Genomic DNA, 19,745 nt, shown 5'->3' on the forward strand with positions numbered 1-19,745 from the left:
CGCTCCTCAGAGGGTTTGTTAATTTCCTCTTTGCCTCCCAGAAGGCCCTGTCAATTATTAACAAACCCTCTGAGGAACCATCTTCGCCAGCTCTGTAGAAAGAAGTGAAATTCAAACTACACTTTCCAGCTAACATTGCATCTCCCTTCATTTGAGCATCCTCGTGTAATTCGTCTCGTGTGAGGTACAGCATGAATAGAAGTTTGGTGGGGTAAAGGGAGGATATGGCAACAAATTATTCGCTCTCTCTCAGTATAACAAACTCAGAATCAAATGAGAAGGAAATGAGTGGGAAATGAGTGGAAAAAAGAAGGAGTCTTTATAATCCAGGCAGAGGGTGAGAGAGGGAAGGGGAGCTAAACTATTGTTTTGTGGTTTACATTAGGAAGGAATATTTTCTGGGCAAGAGCCCAGTTCTAAATCTATATAACATTAATCCATCGAGAGACAATGTGGTTTAATACACAAAATTTTGGAAGAGGTAAGATCACTGGTCAGCTCTTAAATTTATTGGTGATCTTGGGCCAGTTGCTACCTCAGCAGAACTTACTTTACATGGAATTGTGAGGATAAAAAGGGGGAACTCCCAGATATACGTTTCCAAATTCTTTGAAGGAAATATCAGACACACAAATATTATTGTTTATGATGATAATAACTCTTACCCCTAAATGGGTCTGGCAACCTATCAGAGATCTGCTGTAAGTTGCTCTTGTCAGTATATCCCAGAGTTCAGGGGAAGCTTCAGCCAGTTTTATTGTGATGTTAACTCCACCTGTAAAGTCCACCAGAGCTTCTGATACTTGCCCAACCTGTAAATCTTCATAGGAACCACACAGCCTGTAAAGATAATTAGTACAAACATTTTTCATTTATTTGGTCAACTGATTGCAATGTGGGTACCAAGGAACAAAAACAAAGAATTCAGGATGGGTCATATTATGTACCAATATTCCTTGAATAATGTTTGCAGGTTCACTTACTTGGCATAAGCCTTTTCCAGAAGAGCTCCCCAGAACAGGTTCTTATAGACTGATGAGACAAAAACAAGTTGACCAGCTTCGTTTACTGGCAGTCGATCATCTACTACCACATCAACCCATTTGCCAAAATGCCAGAACTAGAAAAGAAAGGGAATACATTAATTTTCTTCAGCATATGAGCACACAACTACTTGTAAGAATAATCACCATTTTTAAGGAGAAAAATGCAATCATTCATACTGTTGACTCATTGCTGTAAGGTGATAGTTATACAACTGACAAAGTAGATCTCTGGTAGAAAGGACAAAATCAGAGTAGAATTTGGGCCAGATTAGACTCAGATGTACTTCAAGGGTCTCCCTTGAAGCAGGGAAGCAATTATTCAAATAGGAATTTGGAACGCTGATAAATTTGCCAGATTCAGCATCTCACATTTGAAGATTAAAAGTGCAATTCTAGTTTCGGGTAGGTAGCTGTGTTGGTTTGTAATAGAAGAGCAAGATTCCAGTCCAGTAGTACTTTAGACCAACTATATTTCCAGGGTATGAGCTTTCAAGAGTCAGAGCTCCCTTCATCAGACAGAGGGAGTGGGAAAAGGTAGGAGTCTTTTTAATCATGGCTGAGGGTAGGAAGGGTACTGCATTAGTGTGTCCAGAAGCTAGCTATAATACATGTTGTAATTAGCTTGATAGAGTATGGGTGCAAAGTGCAGAAAATTAGCATCTGTAGTGCAAGACAAATCCAGTGTCCCAATTCAACCCTGGTGGGTCCATTGTTCCAAATTTGCAAATAAACACAATTTCAGCAATCTCACATTGTAATTTTTCTTTGAAGGTTCTCTGCTTGAGAACTGCTACTCTTGGGCCAGCAATGGAATGACCTGGTAGATTAAAGTGCTCTCCCACTAGTTTTTGAATGTTGTGATTTTTTATATCAAATTTATGTCCATTTATTCTTTTGTGAAGGGACTGACCTGTTTGTCCAATATAGAGAGCTGAAGGGCATTGCTGACTCTTGATGGCATATATAATGTTGGAAGATGAACAACTGAATGAGCCTGAGAGTGGTTAAGTAGGTTCATAGGAAGTAGGTAGTCATTCACATATATTGATCCCAAGCCATTTAGGGCTTTAAAAATTAATGTCAGCACCCTGAATTGGTCCCAAAAGCAATTGGGGGCTGGTGTAGATGGAACAAGACTGGAGTGATATGGTCCTTATGACCCACTCCAGCCAACAGTGTGGCTGCAGTATTTTGTACCAACTGTAGCTTCTAGATAGTCTTCATGGGCAGCTTGTCATTGTAGTAGTTTAATCTAGATGTTACCAGAGCATGTACCTCAGTGGCAAGATCTATTTTGCCCAGATAGGGCCACAGCTTGATAGAAGGCACCCCTGGCCACCACTGCTATCTGTTTATCTAACAGGAGGCCTGGGCCCAGCAACACCCCCAAGCTATGAACCTGCTCCTTTCGAGAGAGACATCCCAGTTTCAGGGTCAAACTTTCCCTCTACCAGTAGCACTTCCATTTTGTCAGGATTCGTTTCAGCTTGTTAGCCCTTATCCAAAACTGTTTCCAGGCACCTGTTCACAGTTTCCACAACCCCTCTGGGATCCACCAGAAGACAGAGCTGAGTGTCATCCACACATGAGCAGCAACTCAGCCCAGATCTCTCCCAGCAGCTTCACATGTTAATGTGATGTTAATACGCATGGGGGACCCTGTAGGCCAGAGGTCAAGGGACTGAACTGAAGTCCCCTAGCACCACCACATTTTGAAACCTAATTTAAAGGTAGGACCCAAACCACTGCAAAACAGTGCCTCCTAGTCTCAACCCTGAGAGACGGTCCAAAAGGATACCATGATCAGTGGTATCAAAAACTGCAGAGAGGACCAGGAGAATTAAGAGTGACACTCCTCCTGTGTGTCTCCCAGTACAATTCATGTTACCAAACAGCAATCAAGGCTATTTCAGTTCAATAATCAGGCCTGAAAACAGATTGGAACAGATCGAAAAAACAGATTCATGTCAGTTGTTGTAGATTTTTTGGGCTGTATGGTCATGGTCTTGGCATTTTCCGGGCTGTATGGCCAAGACCATGGCCATACAGGGCTGGATCGAGGGGGGCAGGGTGGTAGCCTGTCCCCAGTGCCACCAAAGAGGGGGCACTGGGCATGGCTGCCAGCCGCTCGGGAGGCTGAGCGCAGGGTTGGGAGACCCTCGCCAGCCCCGCTAATGGGGTGGCTGGCTTCCTGCGCGCGCAGGACCTCCCAGCCCTGCGCTCAGCCACCAGTGCGGCAAGCCAGCTGCCCCAGCGCATGCCCTCGCCACCGCCAGCTCCGCGGCTCACCGTGCACTGGGGCGGCCAGCTTGCCATGCAGGCGGCACAGGGCAGTGGGGCAAGCGAACCATGTGGAGGGCCTCCTAGCCCTGTGCTCAGCCGGCCGTGCAGCAAGCCGGCCACCTCAGGACCTGGTGAGCCGTGGAACTGGCGGCAGCGAGGGCGTGCGCTGGGGCAGCTGGCTTGCCACATGGGTGGCTGAGCGCAGGGCTGGGAGGTCCTGCACGGATGGCAAGCCAGCCAGCCACCCCAGCGCATGCCCGTGCTGCCACCAGTTCCACGGCTCACCAGGCGCTGGAGCAGCCAGTTTGCCGTGCAGGCGGGCATGCCTCCCGCCCCTGCATGATGATGTCACAAAAGTGATGTCATCATGCAGCACTGGGAACGTGCGCGCGCATGCTGTGCGTGTGCGCGGAACACCAGGCAAGGTTTGCCCCGGGCACCCATGCGCCTAGATCCGGTGCTGCGGCCATACAGCCCAGAAAATCTACAACAACTAATGTTCTCTAGCCATGAAAGATTCATGTCACTTCTATTTTGAAAGCTGAGGTTCAAATTTATCTTTGACTTAGGAACATGTCAAATTTAAAATGCTCCTCTCCCCACAGGTTTGTTTTGTTTTTTGAGTGACAACATGGAAATCTCATCCTACTCCTGAAAATCTCCCCTTTTAAGTTGGCAGGGGCTTTAGCAGACTAATTCCCCCACCCTCTTTCCATTCTTTTACTGACATTCAGCTGCTCTCAACATTGACTTTTAGGCTTCATCTGTAGATGTTTAGGATTTTTCCTTCCCTTATTCTTTTGGTTAATCAAAGAAGTTATATTTTTATTCATACCTGGACATCTCCTAAGAAGATATCCCTAACAGGTAGTTTGCTATTAGATATAGTGATCAAATCATCTTTAGGAGATTGATGCCCACCTTGAAGTGGAATATGCCAGCATACTTTTTCCTCTCAAAGCTTTGGTTCTGTGGTACTACCTGAGACAAGATATCCTGATGAAAAGTCAAACCTTCCAAGGCAGCCAAAAACCAGCAGTCTCCTGTACCAAGAAGAAAACAGATCTGCATGTAATATTTTTAATACTTGAAGAGAAGACAATACAGATATTTAGTTATTATTACCATTAGTATGGAGCTAAATAATTTAGGGAAAATGTATGTAAAATATATTGTGCAATATCTTTATTGCAATTAACATTAGACTGGAAAGTAGATCTTTATGAAATGTATTTTGAAATTAGCTTTCAATTAAATTGTCTACTGCGTCTGTACATTTTCAAACTTTTCTGTGATGTATAGATCCTTGGCTTATTTCTGTCCAGAAAGTTTCACTATTGAAATATTTAGCATGGTGCCTTAGAGGCTTTAAAAAATCTAACACCACTCTTTAGAACAACAAATGGGAGAAGTTAAAGAAAGGAGATTCTAAAGGAAATGATGATGGCTACCAGGGCTGATATTTTTAAAATGATATAAAAAATCATAGATATCAAGAGCTAATAGCCACGAAGCAAATGTAACTGCTGTACAAAGGTTGTATATTTCTGAAGTATACATCTGTCCAGGGGCCTGATTTGCAGCAGTTTGATGATACAAAGTTGTATACAGAAGTCAAGGTTGCCAACCTCCAAGGGGAGCCTAGAGATCACCCAGAATTGCAACTGATCTCAGACTACAGAAATCAGTTCGTCTGTAGAAAATGGCTGTTTTGGAGGGTAGACTCTATAGCATTATACCGTTTGCTTCCCCAAAGCCTGCCCTCCCTAGGCTCCACTCCCAAATCTCCAGCAATTCCCCAACCTGGAGTTGGCAATCCTAGCAGAAATCTGAGGCTCAGTTCTTGACATCACAGGTAGCAGGACTAGCAACTTTGTCTAAACTTCAGCATAATCCTTGTTTGCACAACGACTGTTGGAACTGGCAATTCAATTTAGACATCTTATGTCAGATGTTATACACTGTACATCATGACCATAACCATAACAAGGAGGGGGCATACCTATCAGTCCTTGACACAGAGCGAGGCGTTTGGTGCTTGCATCATAAAACACTGGAGTCTTATGCAGCTCCTGAAATTACAAACAAAAACAAAAAAGCAGTCTTAGAAATAGGGTTGCCAGGTCCCCTTACCTCCTAGCGGGAGGGGGGACCCAACGTTTACCTGTTTTCTGCTCCCATGATGCTCCTCTCTTGTGCACTTTGACATCACTTCCAGGAAGTGATGTCAACATGCAGGCATGGGGACATGTGCACGCTTTGCAGCGGGGCAATTTGGGCCCCAAATGTATCCAATTTGGCCCGTTTGGAGCCCAAACCGACCCATTGTGAAGCACAGGAGTGCTCTCAGGGCAGTGTGATAATGTCACTCCTAAGGAGTGATGTCATCACACCACCTCAAGAGCACACCCAAGAGGCCCATTCCCACACCTCCCCCCCCGGCTAGGTAAGTAGTGGCGGTGGGTGGAAGATGAAAGCAGAGGATCTTCTGCTTCCACTGGGGGAATGGGATCCCTATTTAGAAGCAAATGCTAAACCAGAGCTTGCCACTCCAGACTGCAAGGCATAAACAAGGTCTGTGAAATAGTTTTTTGAACAATGCTCTGTAGCGTAAGTATATTTTTACAACTACATAAGCAATTGCTTTGACCTAAAAAATTAGGGGTGTGCATCCCAACCCTGACTCTGGGAGGGGGAGAAATTTATTTCCAGATAGGATATTACTGGTTTATCAAATTTGTATGGTTTTTCTTCAGGACCATAATTTTCAATGGGAAATATATTTTAGGGTCTAGGAGAGCTGTTTATCTACACAATGGCAATAAATTTGCACAGAACACAGTTCTCCCTCTATTCTAAAGAGCCTCTAAGTTTTAAGTAAATTGAATCAAAGGGGTCAATTCACACTCCTAAAGTAGATCCCTCTCTGCACAGCCATAACTCTCTCTATACAGATTCCTATAGCAGCAGCATAGCAGGAATCCTATGGATGGGTATCATCATTTTTTAAAAACCTCTCTGCATTCATTTCATTTTCCTACTTTTACAGTGACTGACTGACAATTTAAAAAATTACTTTCCACTGAAAATTCTCCATTTGTAATGATTCCTTGTTGTGGTCTGTTTATTTAACAAAGTAAGGAAGGAGATTGATAGATTAGTAGCATTTCTGTTATTCCTTATGGGGACTCGGGGGGCAGGGGGGGCTGTTTTTCAATCAAATGACAACAAAATTGCAAGGAACCTACTACAGCCAAAGACCAACCAAATCTCAAAAAACCTGGACAAAGCGTTCCAATTCTACAGCCACTGGTTCCTCCAGGCTTTCTATTGTCAGAAGGAAATTCCCACACAGGAGAGAAGAAGAAGGCAGCTCTTTCTAGCTCATGATTAGCTGGGATTGGCTGGCAGTGCTCTGTGCTCCTCCCTAACAAGGATCCAATTGGAAGGAAGAAATGCCAATCGCCAGGAAATCAGTAGAATATAGGTAAAACATGCTGATGCCAAATGGCAGGTAAGCACTGGAATTAAAAAAAAAATGATTTGAGGGATAGGGGATTTCATAATCCCCAAGCATCTTGGATTTGTGTTACCCTTCCAGACAATCAGGGTAATGATTCCAAACTGCAATTTTCATGTATATCTTCAGATTGAGAATTTTGTTATGTACACCTGTATTAAAAATATAGCCCAGGTCACTTACTCAGTATTAACACTGGACAGCCCTCTACCTTAAATCTTAGGTTGGTTCTTATCATTTGGAAGATATAATGACAAATTTGGGCCTCATATCCACTTCTGAGATTGTAACCTGGAACTCCTACAATAATTAATAATAAAATACTAATACTAATAATAGATTTATATCCTGCTCTTAGATCACTCAAAGCAGCGCACAATAAAGAAAACTAAAAAACTAGCTGTGAACCACACTGTGATCTGTCCTTGTATGCTTTCCTAGTGTCAGGTGTCTCCTAATTCAGAAAACCTGACACTCAGAAACTCTGTGTGTAGAAAGGTCTTCTGAGTCTGTGAAGCAAAAAGCCTTTTCGTGTGTCAATCTTTAATTCCTCTCATAAATCCCATCACTTACATGTGGCCTCTTCCACTGTAGATTCTGAGGGAGTTTCTGAAGGAGTGGCCCTGTTCCAATGGACCTGATATCAGCTGGGAAGTTCTCATCCTCAAAGAGACAATTTTTCTTCAAACACTCCTCAAGCAAAGTCTGGTAATCCTGCTGGCGGAGACTAGTTGACTTTTGAAAAATTCTCCTTCTGTACAAAAGCCGTGGTTGTTTCTTGACCCGTCGTGCAACCCAGTCCAGAAAGGGCATGGTTGTGTTGTGATGAGAGGAAGTTCCCAGCTAAGAATACTTCAGATTTTGCCTCAGCAGAACTTTGGGTATTTTGCTCTACTTCCTTGTGAAGGGGTATCGTAAAACTACATCCATACAGCTGGAATCTGTTAAAAATGACTGGAAAACATAAACCCATAATTCTTTGTTTAGTTTTAGATTTTAAGAGATACCAACAGAAAGTTGAAAATATTTAAAGGAGGGAAGAACTGTACTCTAGATACATATGCGTGGATCTTTGTTCTGTTTGTGTTTCTCTCTGGTAACGGCCAAGTCTTTCCTCCTCTGTACTGCTAGATGTTCCATGTGGTAAGATTTGTATAGAGCCTTTATGCATGCAGAAGTGCTAGTGGCAGAGGAAGCATGTGCCACAGCAGAGAAAAGCCTCTGCAGCAGCCCGATAGAAAGAAGGGGGTGTCATAGGATTGGATGGTAGGTGTACCCTAGGGGGCAGAGTGAACTGCAGTTTTAGTCAGAGTGCTGAGGGGAAGTGTTGAATCTAATTCAGTGAGTTTGCATGGGAATACGTGTGGTAAGAAGAGACAGTTATTCTGTGAGCAAAGAGCTGAGGGAAGAAGACTGTGTGTTCTATTTGGTGGAAGAACACAGCCTAAGTGACAACTGAAGGAAATAATTTTTTTTGGCTGAATCTGTTTGTTATTTTAGCCTAAGTGGCAATTGTGTGGATAAACAATCCTTGTGACTGGATCTGTGAACAAACATTTAAGGATCTATACCAATTTTGAAACCACCGAGCTTATGAACCTATACTAAAAGCAATATGCTTATAAATACTCTGCAACCATTACACATATGTACTTATAAATAAACTATTTCTGATTAAGCAAAATGCCTGTTTTGTTTAGCATAAAGGATCTTTTTTATCTCACACCACCACCACCACCACCACCATTCTGACCATTCTGTCATACTACTATCAATAGCTGAGATTCCTTATACAATAAATCAAACTAAGAGAAGACTAAGGTAAGAGTCTTTGGTGGCAGCAAAAATCTAAGAGAATACTAAAGAAATCAGGGAGGCTACGTCACATAAAGGAGGCTAAACACCACATGCATGTTTGTCCTAGAGAGGCAAATAATGGCTCTCCTGAAATGTTTCAACTTGGGAAAATGGTGCATGGGGAAATCTAAAAGACTTTTTCCCTTCATGCCATAGTCCTAATTAGAATCAGGGGACTCTGTGTGTGATTTTTAAAAGAATAACCACCTAGATCTGCATTCACAGACTGTCAGTGTTGTGCAGATGTGCTATATCCTACACTGACAAAGTCCTGGGTTTAAGACATCAGGTGTCTTACCATATCTGGTGTTTAAAGCTTTGGACTTGGAGTGTCCATTTCACTGCTATGGCTGATTTTAAAAATCTATCTTCAATGAATTTGTCTAACTCTTTTGAAAAGACATTTCAGGGTGTAACCAGAAATTGCATACTAGTGAGTGTAATAAAGTGGCAAAGTGTATAGATTTATTCTTGGATATAATAAAGGTTGAATTGCAAAAATGCAGGGTTATCAATAAAGATGAAGGGGATTTGTCCCTTTATTATATTTTCCTCCATTATGAAACTCAAATACATAACACCTGTGAGCTCTCCCATCTAGGTATGACCTGCTTGGCTTCAAGCAAGCTTCATGTGTCCTGCCTGCCAGCCATTAGTACTCAGAGCCAAGCTACAAGTTACACCTTACACAGGTTGGACACTTGTCAGCTTACCTCAAGTTTTGATGAGAAATGTAGGCGTCCTGGTTTTACAGCTTGGCTCTCCATTACAGCTGCAAGACCAGGATGCCTACATTTCCCATCAAAACTTGAGGGAAGCTGACAAGTGTCCAATCTGTGTCAGCCGTCACTTGTAACTTGGCTCTCAGTTAACACATGCATGCCTACTTAGGGTATCATAATACCCAGTGTGTAAAACCATTGAGTGATCCAGAAATATAGACAATGCAGAGGAATATAATCATAAGTGGACTGAACTACCAACTGTCCCATATTGCTTTAACCTATCTAAATTATGGCTGCCAACTTTCAGGTGGGGCCTGGACTTCTTCCAGAATTACAACAGATATCCAGACTATAGAGATCAATTCCCCTTGGAAAACTGGCAGCTTTGGAGAGTGGACTTTGTGGCATCACATCTCTGTTGACTTCCCTCCCCTCTCCAAACTCCATCCTCCCCAGGCTCTACCTCCAAATCTCCAGGAATTTCCCAGTCCAGAGTTGGAAACTCTACTCTAAATGGATCCTTTGAAACAACAGTATGATCATAGCATACCTGAGGGTATGACCAGCATACCTAAGGGAACTTCCCTCCCCGTATATACCCTGGAGAATGCTTAGATCAGCAGGAAAACACCTACTGATGGTCCCTGGCCTTAGGGAGGCTCGGCTGGCCTCAACCAGGCCAGGGCTTTTCCAGTCCTGGCCCCAGCCTGGTGGAACTCTCTGTCGGATGACACCCGGGCCCGCCAAGATCTTATATCTTTTCAGCAGGCCTGTAAGACAGAGATGTCCCACCAGGTGTATGGTTTTGAGGCCAACCTAAGGTTTCCTTGGAAATGCCTCTCGACTGGTCTCCTGCTGCAGGGGGGTGGGGTATAATTCCCTGCTCCCTCATGTAAAGTTGCTTTTGATAGCATCAGTTGTACCCACTCTCCCCCTTGGTTATGTTGTGCTGGGAAAAGTGGATGAGGCTGCCATCTTGAGTCTGATACTTCATACTATTGTTTGATTTTAATGTATTTAAATTTATTTTTATGTTTTATCCTTGTTCTGACTACACTACTGTAATCTGTCCTGAGCCCACTTGTGGGAAGGGCAGGCTATAGGTCAAATAAATAATAAATAATAATTAAAAAGTAATCACCAAGAGAAAAAAATCTATAGAACATTTACAATGAAAACAATAAAGTTGGTCTGTAGAAATTTCTTTTTTTTTAATAAAGTTTTTTATTTTTTAATATCTAACATAAAAAACTACAGAAGACTACAAAAGTATAAAGGGGAGGGGAGAGGGGAAAAAAAGGGGAAGGGAGAACTGGGGAAAGGGAAAATCAACATACAAACAACAAACACTACACTACATGTCTTGTATTCCCTTCATACTGCAATTTTTCTTAAAAATTAACTTTCTAATATGCTGTCAGATTGGTAGGTCTTATACAATACAGATTATATTCAGGATCAGAACTTCTCCCCCCCCCTTGCGTCTCGGTCTTAATTCTCTCTGCGCAGCTGGAGCAGCTGCGCCCGCTCTTTCCTCCCCCCCACTTTCCCCTTCAGACTTCGAACTTTCTTCCTGCTGAAACTCCTGATGGTTGAACAAAAAGTCTGTCAGCTGCGCGTCCGATGTAATCTTGTAAGTTTGATCTTTATATCTGAACCAGACGCCTTCTGGAAACAGCCACTTATATTTTATATCACATTTCCTCAAGAAAGCCGCAAGTCCTTTATATTTGAGTCTTCTTTTATGAGCCAAAAATGGAACATCCTTCAATATTTTAACCTTATTGCCCAAATAGTCCAAGTCCACATTATTCGAATTGTCTAAGATGCTGTCCCGAATCTTCTTAGATGAAAAGTCAATAATAATCTCGCGAGGCAGCTGCCGCTTCATTGCATACTTTGAAGATGTCCGCCAGACTTCCAAAATATCGTTTTTTATCTCTTCTTTAGTTGCCTTTGCGAATGGCGCCAAAAGTCCAGACACCAAATCTTTTAAATTTTCACTTTGCTCTTTTACATTTTGAAGACGCAATACCGTTTGGGCACGGTCCACTTGTAATCCTATTATTTGATTCTCCAAAAGCTTCACTTCCTTACTTGTTGCTTTCATGAGTACTGCGTTCTTGTGCGCAGACTGCTCTGCTCCGGTCGCTGTTTCTTTAATGGCTTTCACCTCGCTCTCCACTGAATCAACCTTTTGCCCCATTTCATTCAATTTCGCTACAAAGGGCTGCACAGCATCGAAAACTGCTCGTCTCACCAGCTCTTCCAACGTTTCCCCCTTCCCCTGTAACGTCGCCATCACCGATTTACTCATTGCTGGGCTCTGCTTTCTCGTCGCCATCTTAGGGGGGGGCACCAACTAAGTTCCGAAACTCGGTGCAGGGGAAGAAGTCTGCGCCTTTTTAGCTTCAATTCCCACCGATCCTTCGCATACGCTTAAAAATCAGAAGGGATTCGCTTACTTACAGGTCTTCACCTTAAATCTGCTTATTGCCGTTCTCCATGGCCTGGCAGCACACGCGGTGCTGCGCAAGTCTGCCGGCCTCCATTGGAGCAAGTGGGCAATTTACCCCCTGCATTACTTCCAGAGGGTTCTTCCCGTGGCGCCCCGGATCCAGGCTCCCTCCCTGGGAGTCCTGGAGGTTAACCCTCGCGGGTCAACCGCCCAGTCAGCCTGCTCAGACAGTTCCCCCCAGACCTGTGGAGAGGAACGTCCAACATGGCCGGGAAAACAAAACCGAATCGGTCTGTAGAAATTTCTAGGCACCACAAAAAGTCCATTTCATCTGAATTTCCAAATGCTGCTGCCAGCATGAGTCACTGAGATCACATCTAGCGAATGCACATGTACTACTAACCCAAACTCTAATCCACACATCAATTACACTGAAGTCAGTGGAAGTAAACTGGTAGGTCAGTTTGGGTAAAGAATCTGGCTCTTAATGAGTAATGAAGGCAGTGTGACAAGCGAAAGCCAGCTAAGAAGTCATGCATGTAACATCAACACAGAAATGACTCTTCTATTAATCAGGGTGTGACTTGTGATTGCCCTGGTTCTTCCTCCTTCTGAACTTTTTTTTTAATTGGAAGAGGAAAAGGGAGCAGTTTTAATTAAACATATGTACTGAGTATTCCAGAAGGTACATATGACTATGTTAATTTCACGTGTACTCAAATGAGATATCATCCCCCCTCAAAAAAAAATTTAAGTATATTCATAGGTATTCACATAACAATTTTAGGATTTATTTTATAAATTGATGATCCTTAAATGTATGTTCACATTGCAGAGATTTTCTTTGCCAGTTACAAAGGCTAAAAAATTAAACAAAAAAAATATTGTATTAGCAGCTCATATAAGGATTGATTTCAGAATATTAGTCCTGAATTTAGCACTGAAGAAATGATTTGTGTTTGGAATTCAGCATCATTACAGATTTGAGTATCTATAATAATGACTCATTAAAATTACCAAGTTGGCACCTTTCTTCTTTCTATTGGGCAAATGTGCATTAAATTGGGTGTGTGGATAATGAGAATTCTACAGACCCAAGATTTATTACATTTTAGTCTGAAAACAAGTTAGACTTGAATTATAAATATGCCTCACAGGATATAAGGAAGCACTGGCTATTTGGGAGCCAACAGCACTGACGAGACAAAAACAACTTGCATCATTAAGAACTATGAAAGTATATTAGTTGGGGAAGTCCAATAATCCTTGAAATGCTGTTTTAAGATTTTATCGTATTTGTGAATCACCTCAAGCAGGTTCTCTGGTGAGGTGGTATATAAATTTTCTAAATAAATAAACTGAGGATAGAGTGAAGAAATGTATTAGTACCGCACAAGTTGGTAGCTCCTTATAGAAAACCAAAACCATAACTGTAGATGGTCAGACCACTAAGATATTTAATTCCATATACTGTCTCTGATAGTACCTGGCTTTGGAAGTTTAAGGGAACTTATAACTCCTGGGCCTGTTAAAACACTGGCTTGACCTCAGAATGCACCTCCTTTCGTCTCCAAACTGCACCCTCATTGCCACTGACTGAAGTTAAAGTGTTAATCAAGAGACCTGTGTTCATCTGTACATAGTATTTCCCTAACCCTGTAAAATATAACTCCTTAGAAATATGGGTTCTCCCTTGCAAACTTCAGGACATTCCACATTCAAATAAACGTAAGATTTTCTTATTCCCCCATTACCTGTGGTCAGAGGAAAAGAAGAGCATGGAGGGAGCAAATGAGCCAAACCACACCTGCTTATTTTTCATCCTGTGAAGAATTTCAGTAATGAAAAACATTTGAACAGGCCTTTAGATGCCCCTGCCAACACTTCTCTGGTTCTAAAAAAACAGAACTGACCTAAAGGAGGCAGAAGTTACTTTTGAAACTGCATGACCCAGAAGTGAGATCAGTTTGATCACTGTTACCATAAAATTTTCACAGGTTATGAAATGCCCAACAAGGTAAAAGACAAACCAGAGATTCAATACTAAATATTAAGAGTGATGATCTAATAATGTACACATATGAAATCCAATCATTCCTCTTTAATACTACATCCATATAGGAGCACTAAGAATAATTCCTATGTATCAAACCAATAGGACAAGACTGATAACAATATTTTTAGAAAGCATGTATAGAATTATTACACAAATCAAACAATCTCAAATATAATGTTTAAAAGCTCAATTTAATCCAAAGAGAGTTACTAATTATTGTGCAAATCAACCGTTCAAAATAAATAGAAGGCATCATTTGTTGAGAAATGGCTTAGATCCCATGGAGGATTTCCATGGATGGAAGTATTTTGGTCTACAGAGCATGACTTTCTCGGCTCCTCTATCCCATTGTGGCCTAAAGCGCCAGGTAAATGCTGCTCCTGATAGACAGCCCCCTGAACACCACTGCGGGGAGGGTGCTGGAGATCTGCAGTAAGACTAGGGAAACAGCAAAAAGCACCTCTCTTCCATCCATGGAAATCCTGTGCTGGATGCAATCTATTTTCTACCTTACACTTCATTAATAATGCTCATATAAGGGGTGTCCATTAATTCTTCCATAAATTATAAAGACAATTTAACAAATACAAATTGAGATGCTGATGCATGTATGTATTTGAGCAAATGTATTTGTTTTACTCTATCTCAGGTATATGATCACAGAGAGTATGTTATCAGAAAGTACACATATGTTACACACATACACAAACATATCAAATATTCCATATAACCAGGCAGAAGAGTTATCCTCTTAATGGGGGTGATTGCAGAGGTTATTTCAATAATCAAAAAGTTTAGCCAATTCAATAATTATTCACATTTTCTATCCCCCACCATAAAATGTAATAAAACAAGTTAATTCATCCATTTCAGCTACACACAAATTTATCTTCTACTATTCTGAAAGCATATAATCATTTTGTTTCCCACTGTTTTGCTATTATGATCTTCACTACTGCTAATCAATTTTCAATAAGAAACTTGAATTCTCTTAAACCAAAGTTAATCAGTATCCCAAATGGATCTGATCTCCATATATTCTGTATTAATTACTCCAAAATAAATCAGCAAATGGCCACTTCTACCTCCTATGTGTAAAATTAGGAAGAACTGCCTGATATTTCCAGCAATTAATTTGATTCGTTCCATAACTCTTTAGGACATTAAACTCCAGTTCTATAAAAGTTTATGTTGTATCTTTGTCAAATTCAAAGAAAAAATAACATATAGAACATTCCCATTTCCCCCATAGCATCTCAATACAGATCTCTTTCCCCATCTGTTTTTCTAATTATTTTATTTCTGGGCCCATGCATAAGTAACCTAAAAATTTTCACCAATAAATTTTAACAGCAAAACAGTGGGCTCAATTCAAAGATGTCATACCTAGTGCAATAGCATTTATACTGGCAGAAAAAACTTTTGTTAGCAGAGCAAGGGAGGCTGATTTCTACTGATTTTCCCCTCCTACGTAGGTCCCCCACACTGGTCTTGAGCATCCCTCGACACCCACTAGCATAATTTTGGGATTGAGTGGGAAGGCAGGGAAGTCCAGCTTTGCCAGCTTCACTCCACTGGTGGTAATGTGAATGAAGCCCTATATATTTTCATCAACAATACCAGCTTCAACAATTTTTGAATCATGGTTAAGGCTTTCAAATGATGTATTCTTTAACCCTCCTGTATAAGAAGGAAGGACACCTTAGAGCAAGGGAGGCTGATTCACACTGCAACTCTGAAGTCAATGGGTGCAGAAGGCTGTAACTCTGTTTAGGATTGTATCCTGAGCAGAGTAGTGAGACTACAGACTGAGTAGATCGAAACCGCTTGAGCCTTTGGTTATAATACAAGGGTTACATTGGTTTTCCTAAAGCATCTGCAGCTGAGTACAAAAAATTACATCTCACTCTTCAAGGCTAAGACATGCTACAACAAGCTCCCCCCCCCCCGCCCCCGCATTCGCCCTGATTATTAGAGGTGGGATCTTCACCCTGCAACTCTTCTGTTTTCTCCTCTTTGACCAATTAATTACACTTTTTTAATCCTGAAATAGCATTTTCACATTTGCTCAGATGAACCCCTTTCAAAACTGGCACGTGTAATACTAATTTTCTGGCATTAAGCCCTGTTGGACATGCACCCAGGTACTATAATACAAATCAAGTCCTTTGTTTTATGGGGAGGAAAAGAAAGCTTGTGAAGAAGGGGAGCAGGATAATGGTCTGAAAAAGCCACAGTGCTGGACTGAATCGACACCAATTATACAGAACATCTGGATCTTTTTAAAGAGGCTCAGGATCGGGGGCAGGAAAAAAAGGAACACAAATGAATCTCCAATTTAGTCTACACAATATTTGTTTCATTAGAATTGGAACTGGAAGCCTGCCTCAGAGTAATTAGGTTTTTAAAAGTTGCTATTTTTACATATCACCCAATTCTTGAAGGACATGTAAGGAAACCAATCCCTTTACCTTTATCTGACAATCTACAACTGTCTGTGATTCCATTCACTGTTCTTATTTATTTAGGAAAACCCAGGCAACTCAGTTGGCCTCCAACTGACTTCTTTTAAAATTAAACTCTACCTTATCAAGAGCAATGTAGCAGCCATTGTCTAAAAGCCTGACTTTGGCTACACTAAACATGCAGAGAAGGCTGAGTCTTACCTTCTTCCTGGCAGTTTCCTCTGCTCTTCTGTTGTTCTTGTGTGTCACTAAGTTGTAGCCTTTGCTAGTGGCAATGCTGTCATGACTTCTCTTCCCTAAACATTTATGTTCACTACACCCCACATATGCAAATCAAGGAACTACTCTCCACCCACTATTTAAAGGAAGAGGAAGGTAGGAGACAACCTTGACACAGTAGTTGGTATTTCTGTGTCAGTCACCTAACTTACCTGAAAGAGCATGTCAGTTCCTCAGCAAATGACACACCCGTTGCCCACAATAAAAAGTACTTCCTCCTCTGTTTACTGTTGATTGTTTTTGTATTCAGACTCCTAAGGCATAGACATGAGACTGCAGAATATTTTTGACACTGTATGATAGATGTGTTTATTTAACTTAAGTCCAGTACTGTAAAACTAGATTTCTATTTTCACATGGAGAATACAGATAGACTCTGTGTGTTAATACAGATAGACTCTGTGTGTTAATGAAGGCTGAGATTCCACACAAATACACACAAACAAGTAGGACTCACTGAAATCAACAGGAATTATTTCCAATTTAAGATTATTAGAATCAGGGAAAGGGGAAAGCCTAAAGTCAATTTTTGAAAAACTCCAAATTGTATGGTGTATGTACTAACATCAGTGGCTGCCAAAGTAGTTTTCATTCACTCATTACTGCATGGGAGAGAAATCTTTTAAAAGCTAAACCCAAACTTTTACTTAAAGAGAATTAAACAAAAAAAGAAGTGGGCTTCTAAATGGTAGGGTGGACTTTTAGATCAATGTGAATTAAATCTTCAGTAAGTTTTTTCGATAAACCACTGGTTATTATTTATTTTGATAAACCACTTTCCAAATGTCCGGATGACACAGATAGTGTGAACACCCCTGTGCAGATGGCTACAGGTCTTTTTGTATGAACTCACACATGACTAGCATCATTCAACAGCATCTTCCAGACACTAGCGCTGACCAAAGTTTTCTTTGCCTCAGGAGCACCTCCGATCACATTGGGATGTGATCCACACTCAGGGTTTTTATCTGGACCTTCCCTAAATGTATCCTACCTTTCTTTACAGTGTTCAGTTTTTCGCATTTCCTCCTGTGCTGTTGCTGTTGTGCATGTGCTGTTGTGATAGTATACTCTGTTGACTACAACCCATTTGCACATGCGCTTTATACTTAATCAGTTACTGCCCCCAAAGCCCTCCGGCGAATTGTACCTTGTGTGTCTGGCCTTTGACTGATTAGCTGCTTTCCTGCTTTTGACCAGCTGTTTTAATAAAAGCTCTCCAAAGCTGCAACTGATTGTCGTGGGTCCCTGAAGATGCTTTGGAAAGTATTTAAAAACATTGGTTAAGAAGTATGTTAAAACATTGGTTAAATACTTGCTATAGCAAAATCATCAATAGCTTATTTTTGGAAAAATCAGTCTCCACCATCCTTGAACCACTGGTATACCAGAGTGTGGGATCAGCTCATTATAGATAAAATAACAGATAATTTATCTGTTAATTCCTCTACATCTAATTATTATGAAAAATGGTGGTCTTTCTTAGATTTTATCGATAAAACTGAAACCCTCCTAATCATCTCTATCAAGATATATTGAAAGTCTAGGACTACAAGCTAAATTATCTATACCAGCATATTGTGAATTTTCCTTTGTGTTTTGCAAACTACAGGCAACAGTAAACAACTGTTTTAAATGGTTTTTGTAACCTGCAATCTTGTATAACTATTATGTTACCCCATGTATTTGCTGTTTAATGTTCATTGTTGTTGTTATCTTTTTATAGTTAATAAAAGTTATTTTTTTAAAAAATGCTTAAAAAGCATGTAAAAACATTCCACCTGCCCTGTGACTCTTCTTCCCTCATCTTCAAAGCAGCTGCCTTGGATTGCAAATTGACCATGGAACCCACTGTACAGAGTCAAGGTTGATTTTGCTTTCCAGAGTTCCATTCCAAAGCTAGCGAGTATATAATAATTGACGGAAAGTGGAAATACTGCCAGTAAAAATACCATTCAGAACAATCCTCACCCCCACATCCTTTTTACGTACGTATCTCCTGATGCTGAGTCACTGTCTCTTTCACTGGTCCCTGCCCTGTGCTCCCACCACCCAGGAAAAATGAAACCAGACAGTGAGGCACTAGAATCTGTCACAGTGGATGGTTTCTGACTGCACTGCTTCTGAATGTCAGAAATAATTCTGAATGTATTTATGAATTTGACGTTCTAGTCAGATCTTGATGGATGAATGTCTTAATGCATATCCTGAGTTCGCATTCCTGATTTCCACATGCAAACAGTCCAGAATTCACTTCCAGTCCTTTTTTGGCATTTGTTTTCACATAGATTTCTCTTAGTTTGCCTTAACATCAAGATATATAGTTGCTAGCCCACCATATCTCCAGATCTAGACGCACAGCAAAAACAAAATACAAACCTAAATCACTTGCTTTGAATGCCTATAGCAGAAGAAAGATCATACTTCCAACATTTTGAAAATTCGGTAACTCAGTAAAATAAATAACATTACTTGCTTTTTAAAATTAATTAAATGTAACTGGCTTCACTGTAATGTTTATCCTATACCAGGTAGGTTTTGTCATGCTTCATTTTTTAGATATCAGTTAATTTCTCTTTAAAATTAAGTCCACGTGAGAAACAACATTTTTTTTAAATGTCAACTTCCTCCTGTTTTTCAGTGGTGGTGACTAATTTGAGATGCTGGTAAAGTTTCAAGCCTCATCTTGAAAGCAAACAATGAATCAACAGCTGAATGTCAAGATTTGAGAGAATATGAGTTTTGATAAAGCACATCGTCTGTGTTTGGAGGTTACTGAAAGGACATCCTTTAAGCAACTTCAGAAGAAGTTGCAGCCACAGCCCCTCCCAGAGAAATATGATCTTAACACAGTTATCCCTATTCTGATAGTAATGGTCAGATTACTGTAAGGTTTCTTACTTGTAATTATCTCTGAAGACTTTGGAAACTCCAGTTGGTTCAAAATATTAAAGCCACAGGCAACAGGGAGCAGAGTTGGCCATATTTCACCAGTGCTTAAACATCTGCTCTGATTTCCAGTGTTCTTCCATACAAAAGTGCTGGCTTTGGTTTGA

At 40.9% G+C, this 19,745-nt stretch overlaps 1 protein-coding gene across 1 annotated transcript in view; it reads right to left on the bottom strand.

The window, feature by feature from the left end:
• The window catches only part of LOC129341462 (calpain-14-like), a 49,444-nt gene extending 32,764 nt beyond the window's left edge, over nt 1-16,680 (bottom strand). The window contains exons 1-6 of the mRNA XM_054996673.1: nt 16,612-16,680; nt 7,423-7,803; nt 5,332-5,401; nt 4,251-4,372; nt 984-1,120; nt 666-840 (exon numbers count right to left, since the gene is read on the bottom strand). Of these exons, the coding sequence (XP_054852648.1) occupies nt 666-840; nt 984-1,120; nt 4,251-4,372; nt 5,332-5,401; nt 7,423-7,662 (744 nt within the window). The 5' untranslated portion in view covers nt 7,663-7,803; nt 16,612-16,680. The remainder of the gene's footprint in view (nt 1-665; nt 841-983; nt 1,121-4,250; nt 4,373-5,331; nt 5,402-7,422; nt 7,804-16,611) is intronic.
• Between the last annotated feature and the right edge of the window lie 3,065 nt (nt 16,681-19,745).

The sequence above is a fragment of the Eublepharis macularius genome, chromosome 1 (genome assembly GCF_028583425.1).
Source record: "Eublepharis macularius isolate TG4126 chromosome 1, MPM_Emac_v1.0, whole genome shotgun sequence".
In the NCBI taxonomy this organism is placed as follows: Eukaryota; Metazoa; Chordata; class Lepidosauria; order Squamata; family Eublepharidae; genus Eublepharis; species Eublepharis macularius.